Source organism: Topomyia yanbarensis, chromosome 3, assembly GCF_030247195.1.
Source record: "Topomyia yanbarensis strain Yona2022 chromosome 3, ASM3024719v1, whole genome shotgun sequence".
NCBI lineage: Eukaryota > Metazoa > Arthropoda > Insecta > Diptera > Culicidae > Topomyia > Topomyia yanbarensis.
Genome location: NC_080672.1, coordinates 252,340,483 through 252,359,603, shown reverse-complemented (window position 1 = coordinate 252,359,603; position 19,121 = coordinate 252,340,483). Strand labels below are relative to the sequence as shown.

At 37.5% G+C, this 19,121-nt stretch overlaps 1 protein-coding gene across 3 annotated transcripts in view; it reads left to right on the top strand.

Annotated features, from left to right (window-relative positions):
* Nucleotides 1-19,121, top strand: part of LOC131690143 (TRPL translocation defect protein 14) — a 42,473-nt gene that overhangs the window by 21,676 nt on the left and 1,676 nt on the right. For all 3 annotated transcript variants that reach the window (XM_058975695.1, XM_058975694.1, XM_058975692.1), the window contains 4 exons: nt 16,104-16,232; nt 16,298-16,648; nt 16,715-17,042; nt 17,099-17,280. In XM_058975695.1, the coding sequence (XP_058831678.1) occupies nt 16,136-16,232; nt 16,298-16,648; nt 16,715-17,042; nt 17,099-17,280 (958 nt within the window). In that variant the 5' untranslated portion in view covers nt 16,104-16,135. The remainder of the gene's footprint in view (nt 1-16,103; nt 16,233-16,297; nt 16,649-16,714; nt 17,043-17,098; nt 17,281-19,121) is intronic.

Genomic DNA, 19,121 nt, shown 5'->3' with positions numbered 1-19,121 from the left:
GTATGCAATATTTCGTGATGTTGTTCCTGTGAAGCGACCTCGTCGTCCGCGTGGTAAAAAGCAGCCTTGGTGGAATAACGAGCTACAGAATCTACGGAACCGTCTTCGCAAGGTTAGGAAACGATACTTTCGCTGGAGAGATGATCGGCACAAAGCTGAGCTGCATGCCATTGAGAGCGAATATAACTCTTTGCTTGCGCATTGCTTTCGTTGCTATATTCATCGCACGGAGGAGAACCTGAAGCAGGACCCAAATTCATTTTGGTCATTTGTAAGAAGCCGTAAGCAGTCGTCCGGAATCCCACAACGTGTTAGTTACAACGCAATTACAGCCGAGTCCCCGATTGAATCGGCAAATCTATTCTCATCCTTTTTTCAAAGTGTGCAAAGTAATAACCGACCACCTTTGTCTGAAGCATATTTGAATAGTCTGCCGTTGTTCGATTTGAATATGTCGCTATTCAATTTCTCGCCGCGTGATGTGGAGCTGAAGTTGCAGTCTATTGATGGTTCTAAGGGTGCTGGTCCGGATGGCTTACCACCTATCTTCTTCAAGAGCTGTGCTGTAACGTTGGCTGTTCCTGCGAGTATAATTTTCAACAGGTCATTGTCCGAAGGAATTTTCCCGAGTGTCTGGAAGACAGCATCTATTACACCGATCCACAAGGCAGGTAGCATCCACGATGTTGAAAATTATCGAGCCATTTCAATTTTGAGCTGCTTACCGAAAATTTTTGAAAGCCTCGTTCATGATTTGCTGTACCCGAAGGTTCACCACATCATTTCCGAGTGGCAGCATGGATTTGTGAAAAAACGTTCGACGAGTACTAATCTTATGGCGTACGTTTCGTCACTTAGTAGCGCGCTTGGAAAACGTCAGCAGGTTGATGCCGTTTAGGGACCGTTCATAAACCACGTAGACCGAAATTTGAGAATTTTTAACCCCCCCTCCCCCCTAGTAGACCTTAGTAGACATTTACCAAACCCCCTCCCCCCTCCACCAAAAGTCTACGTAGACTTTTAATTTTTTTTTATTCGCGGGAAATGTGTAATTAGCAAGAAGCACATTATAATGTTCAATTAAAAATAAGCGTTCAGATTTATTTCAAGCTTTTTAAATATCAAAGAAAGGTGTTTCACTGCTCCAATAATCTCACTGATAAAAATGTCAAACCATATTGCCACAAAAACTAAATGACCCCCCTAATCTTACGAAAATAATATTATCCCCTTGTGTAGATATATAAGATAGCTATAAAATCGCATTAGGTTCATTAAAAAAAAAATCAATAAGTAATCCCCTAGTTTTAAGCAATTTAAAATGTAAAACAAAACAAAATTGGCACCTTTAAGCTAACGCAACGTGCCTTATCAAATAAAAGATTTGAATAAAAAAAGGTGTTTCACATTGGTTTTTTGTCTATGATTGATCAAATCAATTAGTACCAATTCAAGGTGCTTTCCAACGTTTGTGTACTTCTTTCGTTTAACGTTCGGAATAGTTCTTTTCAAGGTTAGTCACTCAAATATATGTAAAAAGATATATTGCTATAACTAGCTTAAATTTTGGCCGAAGTGTGCGAACAATGCAGAATTGCTAAACACTTTTTGAACCTTACTGGTGCATTCAAAATTGTTAAATTATAAGAAACATTTACGAAATAATACTGTCGATGTGTACTATCATCTAGACTAAAATAATAAACCAAGCATGCACACAAATTTCACTTCTCGTGAACAAATTTCAATATATAGACGTAAAAGTTAACGGGTGTTTAAAGATTTTGAAATCAGTGTAAATGATTGCAAGAGAAACTGATTAACTCGAGTAAACACTTTGTTGTAGAAGTTTAACTACACTACTGCTTTAACCACCGAAATCAATAAATAAAAAATAAAATAAATCCACTTATTGTTAAAAATCAGGTGTTTTGTTGTTACAATGCTTAACTTTGACCATTTTTTACGTTTTTACGGTTCATGCATTTAATGGTCCATGCATGTCTGCTAACTAGTGGTGTCTCAGATGATTTCACAGTCAAAATCTTCCGTCGAGAGGAATTTTGGGCGATCGTCTTTAGAACTGTCATTTTGTATTATTCCTAGATCAAAACTATATCGAAATATACGCAAGAAACAACACTGTGTGAGGTTGTCCAAAAAAAAAATCGTGGGTTCTGGGTTGAGTGGTCGCTTAACGAGTAGTTACCTCAATAGTGTACTAGCTTTGAAGTGTCTGCATAAATACTGAATACAACTCTCTTTAAATCCCATTTATAATTAGTAATACGAGAATAACAAAAAATAAAAGTCTACGTAGACTTTTTCAAAGACCCCTCCTCCCCCCTCGTAGACAAACGTAGACTTTTGCCAGACCCCCCCGTCCCCCTTATGAGTCTACGTGGTTTATGAACGGCCCCTTACGTTGATTTTGCAAAAGCGTTCGATAGGGTGCCTCATTTGTTAATCGTGGCCAAATTTGAGCGCATGGGACTTCCTGAGTGGTTGACACGGTGGATAATGTCATACCTCACCGAGCGTAGTGCTTTTGTGCGCATAGATGAAACGAGATCATCTCCGTTTGTGATAGAGTCGGGTGTGCCTCAGGGTAGTCATTTGGGCCCGCTACTGTTTATTTTATTCGTAAACGATTTGTGCTCCGCTATACAGTCTCCTAAGTATATGTTTGCTGATGATCTGAAATTTTTCCGTGTAATTGCGTCGGCAGTCGATTGCTGTGCTATTCAAGCTGATATTGATATGCTGCTAAATTGGTGTATTCATAACGGGATGGAAGTAAATGTGCAAAAGTGCAATGTGATATCGTTCTGTCGAAACAGGCACGTCCTGACATTTGATTATAGAATGGCAGAAAGCAGTATCAACCGAGTTAATACGATAAAGGACCTAGGCATTCTCATCGATAACAAACTAAATTTCGCGCAGCACATTGCAATGACTACAGCCAAGGCCTATGCCGTACTGGGGTTCATTAAACGAAACACGCAGCAATTCAGCGATATTTATTGCCTAAAAACGCTATTTTGTGCACTCGTGCGTAGCATCCTGGAGTACGGCGTGCTTGTGTGGGCACCCTATCATGCTGTTCAAATTAATCGCATCGAACGAATTCAGCGTCACTTTGTTCGTTACGCTCTGCGGTTACTACCTTGGACTGATCCTATTCGTCTACCGCCCTATGATCATCGATGCAATCTTCTACGTTTGCCAACTCTTGCAAGTCGGAGGATAATGCTGCAACGGCTCTTCGTGTTCGATCTTCTGGAAAACAATATAGATAGCCCGGAGTTGCTGAGCCAGCTCCGATTCAACGTACCACCTAGACCCACCAGACGAACTGATTTCTTTCGGTTACCGATGTATCGTACTCTTTTTTCACAAAACAATCCGTTCAATGTATGCTGTCGTAATTTTAATGATGTAGCTGACAAGTATGATTTTAACATTACTAAGACTACCTTTAAACATAGAATTATTATTAATTAAGGAACTGTCTGTACGAGAAAATCGAAGACCAGTATAAATAAATAAATAAATAAAGTAATTTTGTTTTCTTAGAATTGGTTGACTGATGCACCATGAGTCAAAATAATAATATCTAGAGGAACTTTTAAACAATTTCTTTAAATCAGTTTTGGCACCACAAGTTGGGTGGTTTTACCAATACTAGTTCCCGTCGCGATTGTTTACATTGCGGAATATTATATTCGAGTTTCGTGAACAATCGATTAAAGTTTCGTTGGTGCGTTTTGACGCGAAATGTGAAAAAAGTGTGTTTGAAAAAGTGTAGTAGATGTGAGACGAAAGTAATAATATGAATCGATGGAGAAACTTTTGCACAAATCAAGTGCTATAGTTATTATTTTGTCAAATACTCAATTGCAATCGGTAGTGGAATATTCTATCTTCCTTGAGTAGCAGTTTGGTGACAATCTTGCAAGGTTAATGTATTGAAAAATGTATTTTCACTTTAGTTGGTGCCTGATGCAGGGTTAGGCAGGGGTTGGAGGGAAGAAGGGGTTAGCCTGGCGTCCTTGTATAATGTCCCAGCTCGTCGTTTGATAAATCCTACGATGTGCGCTCAGAAAACAATTAAATGCTTTAAAAGTCCTAACACAACGTTTATGTTATGGGTTTGACGTTTTTCAGGTTGTCCTTTCATTCTGAGAGGTGAAAATGTCGCGTTAGGGGACAACAGAGCAACCTCAAAGCTCAAACAAAGCGATGTATATTACCTCTAAACCTGTAAATAACTCAAAATAAAGATTTGAAATGCCAAACCAGATGTGTTTCTAGTTTCACCTTCATGTGTATTTGACAAATGATATTTAGATATAAAATTAATATGTATTGAGAACAGGACACACCGCATACAACAGTGTGGCCCGCTATAGAAGAGATTGTAGACCACAACTTTCTGATGGATCGAAAACGGTGGTTTCAAGTAGTTTTGGTAAGTTTAATATATTATTGACATCGGGAAATATATGAAATAAAATTTACTGTTTGTTAGAGCGACTCAATTTTTTTTTATTTTGTTGACCAAATAATTTTTTTTTTCAAGTAATTTTGGTGCACTCACTTTGTTTTTTGACATTATAAAATTTTGAAAATAAAATTGACTGTTGATTAGGGCAGATAAAAAACGTCATAGGGTGGTTCAATATTTATTTTCTTGTTGCGTTACAAATACGCGAATGTGACTCTGAAGCAACTCAACAAAGGTAAGACTGTCAAATGATTATACTCAGTCGAGCTGTTAATATATGTACATTTTGTATAAAATGTTGTCGCGAAATACCAGTAATACGGTTGAATTAAACATTTCGAAAGAGAATATCGCTCTTCCAGTTCAACCTCTGGCGTTTGTACAATTTTTTCTACTCATAGATCTGCAAGACGACACTTATTAGTGATGATTGCGGAAATTAATCAAAATGTAGCCGTTTTACGCAATTTTCGGAAAAGAAGGGTAAGATCCAGCTTTTTGAAAATTTTAGATATATTAGAGCACAAAATTTCTCACAATTACGGTCTTATGGGCCAGATGGCTGCCTTGCCATTGAATTATCTAAATGATAGAAAACTGGGGAATTTCGCGAAATTGTAAGAAAAGCGTATCCTCAGGATAACATTTTGAATTTAACGTATTATAAAAACATTAAAAAGCTGTTTTAAACTACGATGTTTGGTTCATGTTGAAGAAAATCTTTCCCGAAAAGACAAACCGTGGTTAGTTCCAAGTGGTCAATTTGAAAGAATGTTTAAGGAGAACTAGTGTGTGTTATTCCCTATGACCAAATTCTTCCGCGCGCTGTCATACTTATTTGGAATTCTAATGCGTTCCATTCTATATCTTTGAAATCATTTCGAACTCTGTTCTGAAATGGTTGATTTATCCTTAGATAGTTTATTTACTGATAGATGTAATAAAAAACTTGACTATTTTTCGATATTATAAGGTAGGCAACCCCCCCCCCCCCCCTCTTCCTGTCCCTGAGCCACCCATAACACTGCATGGCTGCGGTATTGCTGAAATAGGTTAGTTATATCTTTTATGTCTATATACTGTTCTGTAGGCTCTCAAAGTAACGCTGCAGAAGGATTTATCGTACTGTAACGGAAAGCGTTAGGGGACAACACTTCAGTGCACCCCTGTGAAAGAACGATTTCAAAGCTTGTTATATACAAATAGCACATTTTTAGAAAGGTATTGATGCGTACTAATAGCTTCTGAAAAGATTTCATAGATAGCGTGCTTTGTTTTCGTGAAAAATTGAAAAATTATGATTTTTGCGTTAAAGCATAACGCAAAAATGGTCTATTTTGGCTCTCCTTTTATACGACGATCCATTCACTCAAAAAATCTGCGTCCAAAGATGAAATCTTTGTACAATATGTGAACAATAAAGCAGAATTTAAGATTATTCCATATAAATTTTATTGCAAACCTGTCGGTGTGGTACGGAAAAATCAATTCAATTATTAAAAACGAGTCATAAATGTATTGCTGGTTTTCATTGACGACCGTCATAAAATTCTTTCAAAAACTTCTATATATCTATGATTTGGAAGCCTTAAACCTATACCAACATATTTCAGAACAACTTTTACTTATATTAGCAGATTTATTTTCTTGGGGATAGCGATACAAGTGCGTGGAATGTGTCATGTAATAATGTTCTATCATAATAATAACGTAATTTCACTATCATCGATCAAGCGTAATCGTAATAGTCGAGGAAGTGAGATGTGTTTAGTGCTGCGGTTGCTTCATTCTTATCAATTTTAATCATGAATTAGCTAGATCTCGCGAAAAGGCGTGTCAACAAGCTTCACTTCTGGATTGTGTTTTCATTCCTCATACACGAGGCGTACGACGTGGTCGATCAAATGAACAAAAAATACACAAGTGCATTTTTTGTTTACTATTTACTACATAAAAACACAAGTGTATTTTCTTGTTTATTCTCGAGCAGTAAAATAGTCGATTGGTTCCGGTTTTTCCCAATTGTGTCTTCAAGCATCATCTGATTGACGATTGGTTAAACGGGTCACCTTTAGTAAATATCACCTGCAAAACTGAGTTACTCTTTTTTCCTTTGAAACATAAAGAATACATAGTACTCCTTCTCCTAACTTTGCAATCGATTCTAAGGCTACATCACAAATACAGGGTTAGTGTTATACTTCTATTGACACTAAACACCGGGCGCGAACGCATGGCGATTATGATGATATTCTGTTTATTGCATACCTACACACTCAATTCTGCTCGGTAATTTCCGCTCAGTCGTCTAGTCAGCCAATTTAGAAACTGATACCTATTTTAGTAATGTAACGCTTGCTTTTTCAAAAAATGTTTGCGTAGATCTCAGCTGTTTAAATTTCGGCAAAAGAAGCAAAAACGCTGAGCTTTGTCGGAAAAATTGCATTTTCTTTTTTGACAGTCGGTGCTACACTCATTCAAAGTTGAATTTATTGATTCTGTTTCTTCTTTTACATTCACCACGTAAAAACGGAAACTCTACGAGTGCGCTAGAGATTGATTGATTTGTTTTTCTGTGGTTCAAATAGCCCATTTTCCCGCTTGCACTGGTCGCACTTGACACAACCAATTCACGAATAGGTATCTTCTTTCAACTGCGCAAGTCATTTGTTTGTTTGTGGCTGTGCGTAGATCCTCTGTATATCAGATGACGTTTGATGAATCGCGCACGTGTTTTTCTTTCTCGATAATAATTTGATTTGTTTGTAATTGTGTATCGCTGGTATCGGCATCGAACGCTGGTGACTTAAATCGCAGACCACTTGTAAAATTTATTCTTGGGTTGGTATGAACAGAATATGGAAACAACATAATTTTTTAAGCTTCTCTCCTCGCAAGGAAAAGAGTATGTGCATGTTTCATACATGTTCTAGAAGCAACGCCAATGGAGAACACCGTATTAATGCATATAATACATTCTATAATACTCTGACATTGTTAAAACGTCCGGCAACACTATTCAGCATGTTCAAAAAACTTCACGCAAATTCAACGAAATATTACATTACATTATATTACAATTCAATTCTATTGTAATCAACTGAAGACTCGATTTTGTAAGTCCATTGATTTCGACCAATTTAGATGTTGCGAGTGAGTCGATTTATTTTTTTGATTATATTGTCCATAAAAGCATAAGAGTCCCATGTGAATTTTTGTCGAAAATGAGTTATGAATCACAATGCACAAATAAAATCACCAGATTTGTTTAGAAAATATCGAAAAAAAAAACTAAACATGGTTGTCCCATCCATAAGGCTCAATGAATATATGTATAAATCTTGAACAGAGTTTTTCTCGCCTTGCTGTTTTTCAATATGGGACTCTTATGCTTATATGGGCAGTACACTGAAGTTTTTTTTTATGCGGGGGATACGTACCGCATAAAAAAAATCCGCATAAAAAAACCGCATAACTTTGAAAATCCTCATAAAAAAAAACCGCATAACTTTGAAAATCCGCATAAAAAAAAACCGCGTAACTTTGAAAATCCGCATAAAATAAAACCGCATAACTTTGAAAATCCGCATAAAAAAAACACATAAGGTATGAAATATTTTTCAATATTAAGAGCCATAGTACTCAAGGAAAAGCAAGGATTTGAAGTAAGAAAGTTTAGAAAAAAGCGTGGAGTAGGGTCATATGAGCAAGCTTAGAGTTTTCCGGCTACTTAGCTCTTTTTCTTCTGCAACGCAGGAGTCAGGATCTTTTGGCATTAAATGCGAATCACCTGAGTCAGCGGCATGTCCAGACAAGCGTAAAGTCACTTAATGACTTATGCTGTCGGAACCGTGACTTCTTGGAATCGCAAGACTGTCCTCGGCACCTAACCGACCAGCATTGAGATAACGATTTCGAGAGAAATTTCAACGTCGGGAAATTTCTCCGTCGGAGTAGACTAGGCCCCCGCCGGGGACTAATTCGAATAGATCGGGAAGTAGCGCCGGCAGATGCTCGTCGTGGCGCCTGACAACTGGAAGTCACTCCACCCCGAATCGCAGTTCGTATCGGTTTCGGAAGATCTTCCACTGCCGGGGAACTTTTCGTCGGAGTAGGAAAGATCCACCGTCGGGGACTATTCCGAGTAGTCCGCAGCGAATCGCCGGCTTGAATCATCGGGGCGCCAGTGAACCGGACGCAATCCTCCACCGGGAATCGCTGGACTAACCTCGGCATTCTGCCGGACTGCATCTAAGGAAGAATAACGTGTCCGTCAACGGTTGCAGGAGACATTCTTTCGTCGGAGAACTCTCCGCCGAGGTAGGCTAGCTCCACCGTCGGGAGCTACGCCGAGTAGCACCGAACGCGACAGACCCTGGTCGTTGGGGCACCAGTGAACCGGAAACCACCCTCCAACCGGAATCGCCAGATCGACCACGGCATCCAACTGGTCAACGTAGAGAGGAAGGCATGTAGAATATCATGCCGTGCAGGACTGATATGGCGGTTACGAGACAAGCGAAATCTAGCACGACCAGCTAGACCTGGAATCAAGTGAAGTGCATTAACACGCCTCCCCCCAAAGTAGTCATTTCAAATGGAATCCGGGGGATCAGGCAAATGTCGGACTTCTTGGTGGAGTTTAGAGGAATAGAGAGTTATCTTCTCTGTTCAGAGTCCCTCACTGTGGCACATGATGGACGAAATCGGTAGTATGGTCTAACTACTGAACGTGTGCCGGGTCGGCGTAAAAGCTTTATCACCAAGTAAAAAAAAGATACACGCTCAGAGACTTTTTTTCCGATCTCGCCGAACTGAGTCGAATGGTATAAGAGATTCGGCTCTGCGGGCCTCGGTTAAAAAGTGTAAATTCCGACCGATTGCATAAGTTTTATTATGAGAAAGGTAAAAAGGTATTCAGTCATTTTCTGTTTTTATTTTCACTGCATCAAGAATACTTCTCATATCCTTAACCCAAAGACTAGTAATTTATAACCTAAAATAAAAATATAAACATTTTGTGTCTTTTGTTTAAGCATGTGCATTCACGAGGATCTATCTTTCGATAAAAGTCGCTTCAGGTGATGCCCTAGAAATTAAAAGGAAGCTGCATAAAAAGAATCGCATAACTTTGAAAATTCGCATAAAAAACCGCATAACTTTGAAAATCCGCATTAAAAAAACCGCATAACTTTGAAAATCCGCATAAAAAAAACCGCATAACTTTGAAAATCCGCATAAAAAAAAACCGCATGACTTTGAAAATCCGCATAAAAAAAACCGCATAACTTTGAAAATCCGCATAAAAAAAGTCGCATAAAAAAAACCGCATAAAAAAAGACTTCAGTGTATAGAGGTTATAGAGGTGGTTTTAGCACCTTAGGATCATGTCTGGGGAATCGATTGCATGTATTTAAAATGACCGCAAAGTGCGCTATCATGCTTGTTTTGCCCGAATTGCCCCCCTTTTTGTTAGTGTTTATTTTTAGGGGAATGTGTTCGGTTGTCGACACACTTTTGTTTTTGGCTCACAACATTACTCCAATTGAACAATATATATCGGAATAAGCATACCAATAAAAAGCTAGAGGCCTTATCTAATAACTTATGAAAGAATTTAATTTGTTCTGTCAACATGAAAAAAAAATATTACCAATTCAGTAAAATGATAATTTTTTACCATTTTGAAAAATGTGGGCGGTTGTCGACACCCCAAGAAAATTTACTAAAAATGGAAAAATATGAATGAAAATCATCTAGATTCAAAGGGAAAACATAATTTATTCATTTCAACTACCATCAAAGGCATTATGAACATCATTCTTCATCAAAACCACAGTATGTGTATGTGAAAAACTAGTGCGAATATTACGCACTGCTAATGCACTGACGGGTCGCATTCACTGCAATTGAGTGAGTTGCAGGCAGTCATTTTTATACCAGAGCTTCACACAAACCAGATAGCACTCCACGCTGGCACGTAGCCAAAAGGGGAGGGGTACTACAGGGTAACCCCACTACCCCACCAAATTTTCTGGTCGTGACAATCTGCTATATACAGTGCTGTCTAGCGGTGAAAAGATGACCAGGTGGGCTTTCTTCATGTAAATGTAAAACGCTAAACCGGAAATCGCCTTGTTGTTGTCAAAAAATATATTGGTTGTAGAACAGAACATTCGAGTCTGTTTGCGTCAGCAATCAGCACAAAAAGATCGTTGTAATATAACACACAAATAATATTTATCCGATTGTCCATGTCTGCTTTCTGTCAAAAGCCGGCAACCGACCACTTTCCCCTATTATTGGCTATATAACTTGGAAGAAAACTGAATGCAGACTACCATAGTGTTTCTTATGTAAAAAAGTCCAAAAATTCTATAGAGGATTTTAACCCGTTTTACCTCAATTCTTTCCAAATGTTGTTTAGCTTAACTTTACATTTCGGAAGCAGGCCTAATGCCGCTGATCAAAGGTAATGTTTCTTATACAAAAAATCCAAGGAAACGAGTGAAGAAAGATAGAATGCTCTGGTTCTTCATTTCAGAAAGAGGTTGAATGAGACTGATCAAATGTATTAATTCTTATACAAAACAGTCCAGGGAATCGGTTGAAGATAAATAAAAGTCTGCACGAAATATGTTTACCCGTTTTACCCCAGTTCCCAGAACTCAAGTTTTAAGTTAATCCTTACTCCATAATTAGGAAAAATGCTGAGTGCGGCATCCCAAAAGTAATATGTATTTCTTATTTATGAAATCCCGAGAAATTGATTACAGATGGTACGAAATTTGTGAACCCATTTTAATCACTTCTTCTCATATCTCGTGTTTTCAGTTAAGTCTGACTACATTTCGGAAACAGGCTGAACACGATTTTTTGTACTTAAGAATGCCTACTTTCCATCAGCTGTATTCAGCCCCTTTCCAAGAAGTACAGCCAGGTTTAACTTCAAACTTGTGTTAGGATAAAACGGGTATATTTCGTGTGAACATACTAGCTACTTTCAATCTTTTTATCATTCGCTTTCAGCCACTTTCTGAAAAGTGGGGTAAGTATAAGTTCACACTTGTATAGAGGAAAGAATTGGGGTAAAAAGAGGAAACACGTTTCGTGCGGTCATTCAGTATATTCAATCGATTCCATGAACTGTTTTATATAAGAAAAACTACTTTAGCGAGCCTCTTTCTGAAATGAGGAGTAAGGTATGACTTCACACATACATTATGTGAAGAAGTAGGATAAAACGGGTATACACGTTTCGTGCGGGCATTCCACAGTGGTCGGAAACGCTAAAAACGTGAACTTAATTCACTAGCTTACAACAGGATGTCTTACCATTAATTACTAATTTTACGGGAAAAATCGAAAAAAATTTTTTTTTCTGATTTTTGTATGCAAAATGTCAAAAAACATGATAAAGTAAGCCTACCCTATTGATAGGGTTCTAGAGTACTTTAGACAGTGAAAAGAGTACCTGTTCGTGCATTTTGGTTTCCAGCTTTCTTTCTTATGCGTAGTTGAAGTTGGTGTAAAAAAAAGTAAAAATCTTCAATAACTTTGAAACGAATGAGTATTTTTACATACAGTCTTCGACAATATGATGTAGTTTTGATACCAACACATTTGTCTTGAACATAGTTTGTACGAAAAGTCACGATGAAAAAAGTTATATTAAAAAAACTAGATTTAAGGGGGTTACCATAGAAACGCCTTATAAATCGATAACCTTTAGTCCTACAAGATCAAATTTTTCAACAAAATTCTTCACTATGAGCATTCCTAGAACTTTGTCGAAGACACCAACTTTCTACCTCGACAATATAAAAAGTAAGTTTTTTTAGTTCGATCATATTAAGCCATGCCTTATTTCAATTATTATCAGATTGTGGAGAATATTCATATGAACAATTCCTCCAAAGACAACCTGTGAATATATTCGATGGTTTGGCCTTTAGTGAATTAAGTTCACGTTTTTGGCGTTTCCGACCACTGTGCATTCGAACTATCTTCAATCGATTCCCCAGATTTTTTTTTACATTAGAATTATTACTTTTCATCAGCCGCATTAAGGGGTTATATATGTTGAGATGCGGGATAAAAGGGAAAAGTTTGAATTTTTATAAAGGTATGTAGCCATATTTTTATGAAATACTTGTTATACGTCTAGTGTATTTTAATGTCCAATTTGCTAAATCCACTCAAGAATATAAAAAATATTAATAATTGTCGAAGTTATAGCATTTTCCGCAAAAATTCGTGTTTTAAAGAGATTTGCCGTGACTACTATTCCAGTCCAACAGCTCAACTGATACCATCAAACTAAAAAAAATTATTAGTATTTGTACCTGTGATGTCCTTGAACGATTAATTAAAAAAATCTTCTTTTTGGAAACGGGGACAATTTTTTTAAAAATCACTATATTCGCCTGATTTTTTATAACAATAATATGAAAATTTTAACGAGAAAATGGAATCGTTCAAAGAAACGGCAGTTAAATTACGAACAAGCAAAAAAAGTTTTGAGATCGGTTGAAAACCTTTTCGGCAATTCTAGTCACCGCAAAAACGTTTTGGGAAAAATTATTTCGAGATAATCGCTGTTAAAGTTTCAAGTATAAGCCACACCTCCATAAGGGAGCAAGATGAAAAACGCAATAACTTTGCATCTACTGCTCCAATCTCTATAAAAAATTGAGGTGACATTCTTAAGAACCTGAACTTTACGATAGAAGAATAAAAAAAATCGATTTTTTGGCCGACCTCTTAATATGTAACCCCTTAATCCTCTTTACGAGTAGCAAAGCCAGGTTTAATTTCACGCTTCTTTAATGAGAAGAATTGGGGTAAAACGGGCATACACGTTTCGTGCGGTCATTCTTACTTTTGATCCGCTGTTTTCTGAATAGTGGAGTAAGGTATATTTCAACAAAAAATGGATACAAACGTTTCGTGTGGTCATTCTAACTGTCTTCAATTGAATCCCCCGGATGTTTTACATAAGAATTATGTAACATTCAGCCTCTTTCCAAGAAGCACAGGCAGATTTAATTTCACACTTGAGATATGGGAAGAGTTAGTATAAAATGAGTTTCGTGCGGTCTTTTTAACTATTTTCAATCGATTCCCCAGAATTTCCTGGATAAGATTTTTTTTGTAATTCGTTTATTCAACACGGCACATTGGGGTCACTTAACAGAGTCGTGGGTCTTTTATATAATTACAATATGTAAAAATAAAAATGAATAAAAATAAATATTATTGAATATCCTTCGGGTCTTGTCCACGCAACTTTCTATTACGCGGGGAGATTTTCTTTCGCGATGGGGAATCATTAGTCTTCTTGCTTGGTGCATCTTGTGGGTCGATTGATTTTCCCTTGTCGCCGGTAATGCCATCATGGTTTATAGTGTCTTCATGCTAACGATCAGGTATTCCTCCTTTCTTATGGCCCTTACAGGTCACGAGCGTAAAGCCGTTGTCTTTGGTATTAGATTCCTCGAGTTGTTCTGAAGCATTGGATGCTGATTTTACATTTGCTATTATGGCCTGAACAGCTGCCACAAAATCGGCAATTGTTTTGTGCTTCTGGTGATGGTATTGAAGACTGGTTTGCTGAAGATGTGTGGGCTATTGGTTAGTGATGCATTCTCCTCGGCATCTTCCGCACAACGTGTTCCATGGTGGGCCCTCTGGTTGCAGTTCTTACACCTAGAAGTCTGTCCTTCGTGAGTGAATAGTGTAGTTTGTTTAATATTATATTTAACGTTATATTTAAATTGGATAGTCAAGTGGGAGGGAATAGGTCTTTTCACCTGCATCCTTATCACAAGAACACCGTTAGGAGTACCCGGAAAGAAGTTTCTCTAAGTATCAAGTGTAACGGATTCCACTTCCCCGAACGGCGACATGTAGTTTGTTATTGATTCACGGAGAGTACGCGGTGACAAATCATGTAGCCTCACATTTAAATAGTAATTTTTTATGAACATTTGAATCTTCATTTCAACACTGTCAATTTAAATTAAGTGTTTTAGGTTGTTCTGTACAGCGAATCTTTTTGCTAGATCTAACGTGATGAATGATATAAATACTGCACTACGCAAGTTGTGATACTGAAGAACCTTAAACCTATGCTTCATGTTCACCTTCAGAAAATGTTTCACCTCTCGGAAAGTTGGTCGTGTAAAACAAAATCTCAAGTCTGCTCTAATTTGGTAAAAGCAAATCGCACAGTTTCTTTTGTTCTTAAAACAATGCACACAAGATAAAAGTGCTGTGTTGTGGTTCGTTTTGCACTGGCTCAAACAGCAGAGGAGTTTCGTGACCGGTGATTTAGTTGGTTTTGAATCGACTGGGATTGAATGGATGTTGAATTTTATAGCAGAAGAGCAGGTCGCTAGAAGTGTTTTATCCTCACTTCTGCTAGAAAGTGCAAAACAAGTGCAATCCACTGCCCTGGTGTTTTTCAATGAAAAACGACATATGAGAGATATTATGTTGTAGCATTGATGGGTTGAACGAGAAATGAATATGACTAACAAGTGTGAGGGCGTTACCCATTACTATGAGTGTAATCAGTCTGTTTTAGGGCTGGTGGTATGGTAGTGATATTGAATTGTTAGTTCAGTCTGTCTTGGCAATATTATGGAGGTTGCTACATTTTTCTTTAATACTAGTCTATAGTCGATGGAATGCATATAAATTGGTATCAATATCTTCACTTCGTTCCTAAAAACCAATATAGACCATAGAAAAATCACCTCAACATGACTACCCCAATTTGAGCCAATACGATAAAGGAAGATGGCAGGTACTAGTCGAACTAAAGGCTTCAAATGGTTAGGTTCATAAAAAACTCGTTACCCTAGATATAGAAAGCTTCCTCAACGCAACTAAAATGCATACAATTGACTCCCTCCCATGTCACGAGTTGTTACATTTTTTTTACCCTCCACACCTTTCATTTAATTTTGTACATAACGAATTATTTTTTCAATTTTTTCTTCTGTAAAACAGCTTTCTTCCGATGTGACATAATTTACATGTTTCTCATTGCTTTTGATAATCTATACTGAAGAATAAAACAACGCAAATAATTGATTCTTTCAATTTAAATTTTGGTGGTTTTAAGCTTCGCATCTCATTCGCACTTATTAGTGTAGTCAAAAACAAAACGAGAGATTCGACTCAGTCGAGCTCTTCCGTTGAATAAGGTACTTTTAAGTTTTTTCGAACTTTACTCAAAATTAAATTAACAACCTTGCAACAAGTAGTGGTTTTTGCCGTTGTTATATGGAAACTACCTTGAACGCGGTTTACTTAAATTTACCTTATTCAACGATCAATCACCAAAATCAAGTGTAGAGAAATAAATTTGAGGTAGTTCTTTATATGCGTGTAGTATTTATCAAACTTTCTTATTCGTGTTTATTTTCTAATATTTTAATGATATCTATTAACATTTCGTAACGGTCTTATTTGTAATGTTTGGATTATAATTTCCCTCATTTTATAATCATCACATAGCACACCATATTATGTTCGTATGGAATTAATAAATAACTGCTTATCAATATATTTTTCACGGTTGTAGCATACAAGTTTCAGGAAAACCTTTTGCGCACAATGATTCAGATCGAAAACACCTTTTTCGAGCTGGGAAAATCATGCACGCGGAACTGTTTGATCATCTGTGATCGCGGTGTGATGGATGCCAGTGCGTGTTAGTATCACGATTTATCCCTTCTCATGGCATCGGACAGTACGTAATCAACTTTTGCATTGCAGTTGTCTCCAAAGAAAAGTGGGAACGAATGATGAAAACGAATAACTGGAATCCGGTGGAACTGCGCGATAATCGTTACAACCACATCGTCCACATGGTTTCAGCCGCCAACGGTGCAGAAGCGTTCTACTCCACCGAAGATCATGCCTGTCGCTCGGAAGGCGTTGATTTGGCTCGAGAGTTAGACTACAAATCAGCCGCCGCCTGGATTGGACATCCGTATTTTGATGTTATTGATAACTCGACTGATTTTGAGTATAAGATGAACCGAATGATTGAATGTGTATGCCAGAAGCTAGGTATTGATACTGGCGATCGTCTTTTGACTACTTCAAAGAAAGTCAAATTTCTTGGTAAGTTTTATTGCTTTTATTACGCAAATGGATAAAACATTGTTTGAATGTATGTAAACATTCCAGTTTCGGAGCTACCACAAGATTCCAGCTTTCCAGCGTTCCAGGACTTTGATGTAATCCATCATTATCTACAATCTGCCGGTCCTCGGGTTCAAGCTAGGTTGCGGAAACGTGGTCAGAACGGTCACTTCAGCTACATTCATACAATTCGTCGACCTCATCTTCACGGTCAATCGATTGAGGTGAAAACACAACTTACTCACAGAGACTACTTAAACATGCTCACGCAACGCGACGATGCCCATTTTACCATCTACAAGAAACGTCGCTGCTTTTTGGTGAATAATCAATATTTCCAAATGGACATTTATAAGGAACCAGGTCATCCAAGGTATATGATTATACTATTTATGCTTTCATTTGTGGTGGACTTGACAACAATTGCAGATGTAAGGGACTTATTCTTCTGGAAACATACACTTCGTTGAGTGGCGACAAATTGAAGGACATTCTGCCAAAATTCCTCGACATTGTAAAGGAGGTCACCGGTCATCCAGATTACTCCATGTTCAACCTGTCTTTAAAGGAAGACTGGAGCAATACGAAGAAGTTCTGTTACTCGCTTCATGGTAAGAAGACTGTCTGCTGTCACAATGCTCCCGATAATGGTCCTATCGATAGCGACAAGTAAATTTACCATACCATCGTTAGCTAACATTTCACATTCTGTTATATCGCATGTTGATTTCTAGCGAGTATGAAATATTTAGGTACTTTAGTTCAATAAGTGTTTTGTCAATCATTATTCTCCGTTATTAAGTCATGTCATGTTTACGTATTCTTAGCTTGATTAATTGGTTAATTGAATTATTTACTAACGCTCACTCTGCCCTCAGCTCATTGAAAATAAATTTTCTCTGTCTTCACGCGTAGAAAAAATATCTGTAGTCTTAAAGCGCTAGTACACTGTATTTACTCGCGGTCTAGGATATATTTCAGCCACTCGATCGGCATTCGATAAAGGCTTATCAAAACTTTTATTTTGTCAAAAATTGATACAGTGCAGGCTTCAGATCAATTTAAATTTCCAAACAGACCGATGTTTTACAACTATAGATTTCTGAAAGAATGACATTCTCTGGCCGACGATAGAACGACAATAGAGGCTTGTTCATTGTGACTGATTCGCTGTTTGACACATTTATTCACTCTGGCGGTGTCTAAAGCAGCTAGTTGGTAGGCAACTCTTATTTCAGAATTACAATTCTAGCATCTCATGCAAATGTCCAAGCTGTAGCAAACGCTTTCATTGTCAACGTTGTAAACAAGTCTTTACACGCACATATAATGAAACAAATTCGTCGTGTAGTTTTGTTTTTCTATGCTTGATAACATAAGTAAAGAGAAAATTAACCATCACCACAATTATACCTTCTCTACATGGATCCAAAAAGACAATGTTATGTGACGTCATGATCGATTGGCTCTTGCATTCAATACGTTCAATTGGCTTCGTCAGTCTCATTGTGAATATAAGTATTATAGCGCAGATCAGAAACCACCTTAAGTATTTTAGAAGAGCAGACGGTTTGGTATAATTTCGTTTCTCATTACTTTCATTCGGCATAATAATCGTCTAGCAGAATTTTTGTACGTCTATTTTCGTTTGATATGCCAATTATTTTATATTACGAAACGCAAAAATTGCCGAAATTGACTGCCCCTCCCTCCAAGTCACAAAACTGCTTTATCGAAGATTTCGAGATTGCTTAATCAAGATGCGAGGGCAGACCAGTCCCGAAATTCATTGGAGTTTTCTGTTGATCATGATGCTAACGGGTCTCTTTTCTGGAATATGGTTACTCTTAAAAGTACGAGATCGCGTTCCGTTTCTATACTTACTTGTAGAATTTTTGTACCACATTTTCACAGGCTATGTTGAACATTAAATTAGAGTACACTCAGGGTTTTTTACCGCGTAAATTTAAAAATCCGCGTAAATAATAGCCGTCTAAATTTCAAAACCCGCGTAAATTTAAAAATTCGCGTAAATGAAAACTGCGTAAATTAAAAATCCACGTATATGAAGGCCGTGTAAATTTAAGAATTCGCGATAATGGGAACCACGCTATTGGATACCGCGTAAATTCAAAAATCGGCGTAAAAATACCACGCAAAAAACCGCGTAAAAAATCTGAATGTATTGTTCTGGTTCACTTCATCTAACGTTTCAAAAGAATCTGGTTTGGATGTCCTACGAATTAAATTAATCGGTTTTTTTTGGAAAGCTGTAGAAGTATCTTCCAAAATCCATCCAGTTTCACTGCCCTTAAAGTAACAGTCCTTGTTCTATGGGATTCCATATCTACATGAGATTGACTTGTGAGAGCAGCTCACTGCCCATAATCGGAAGTCAGTCCCATGTAGATAAGGAATCCCATAGAACATGGGACTGACTTGCGATTATGGG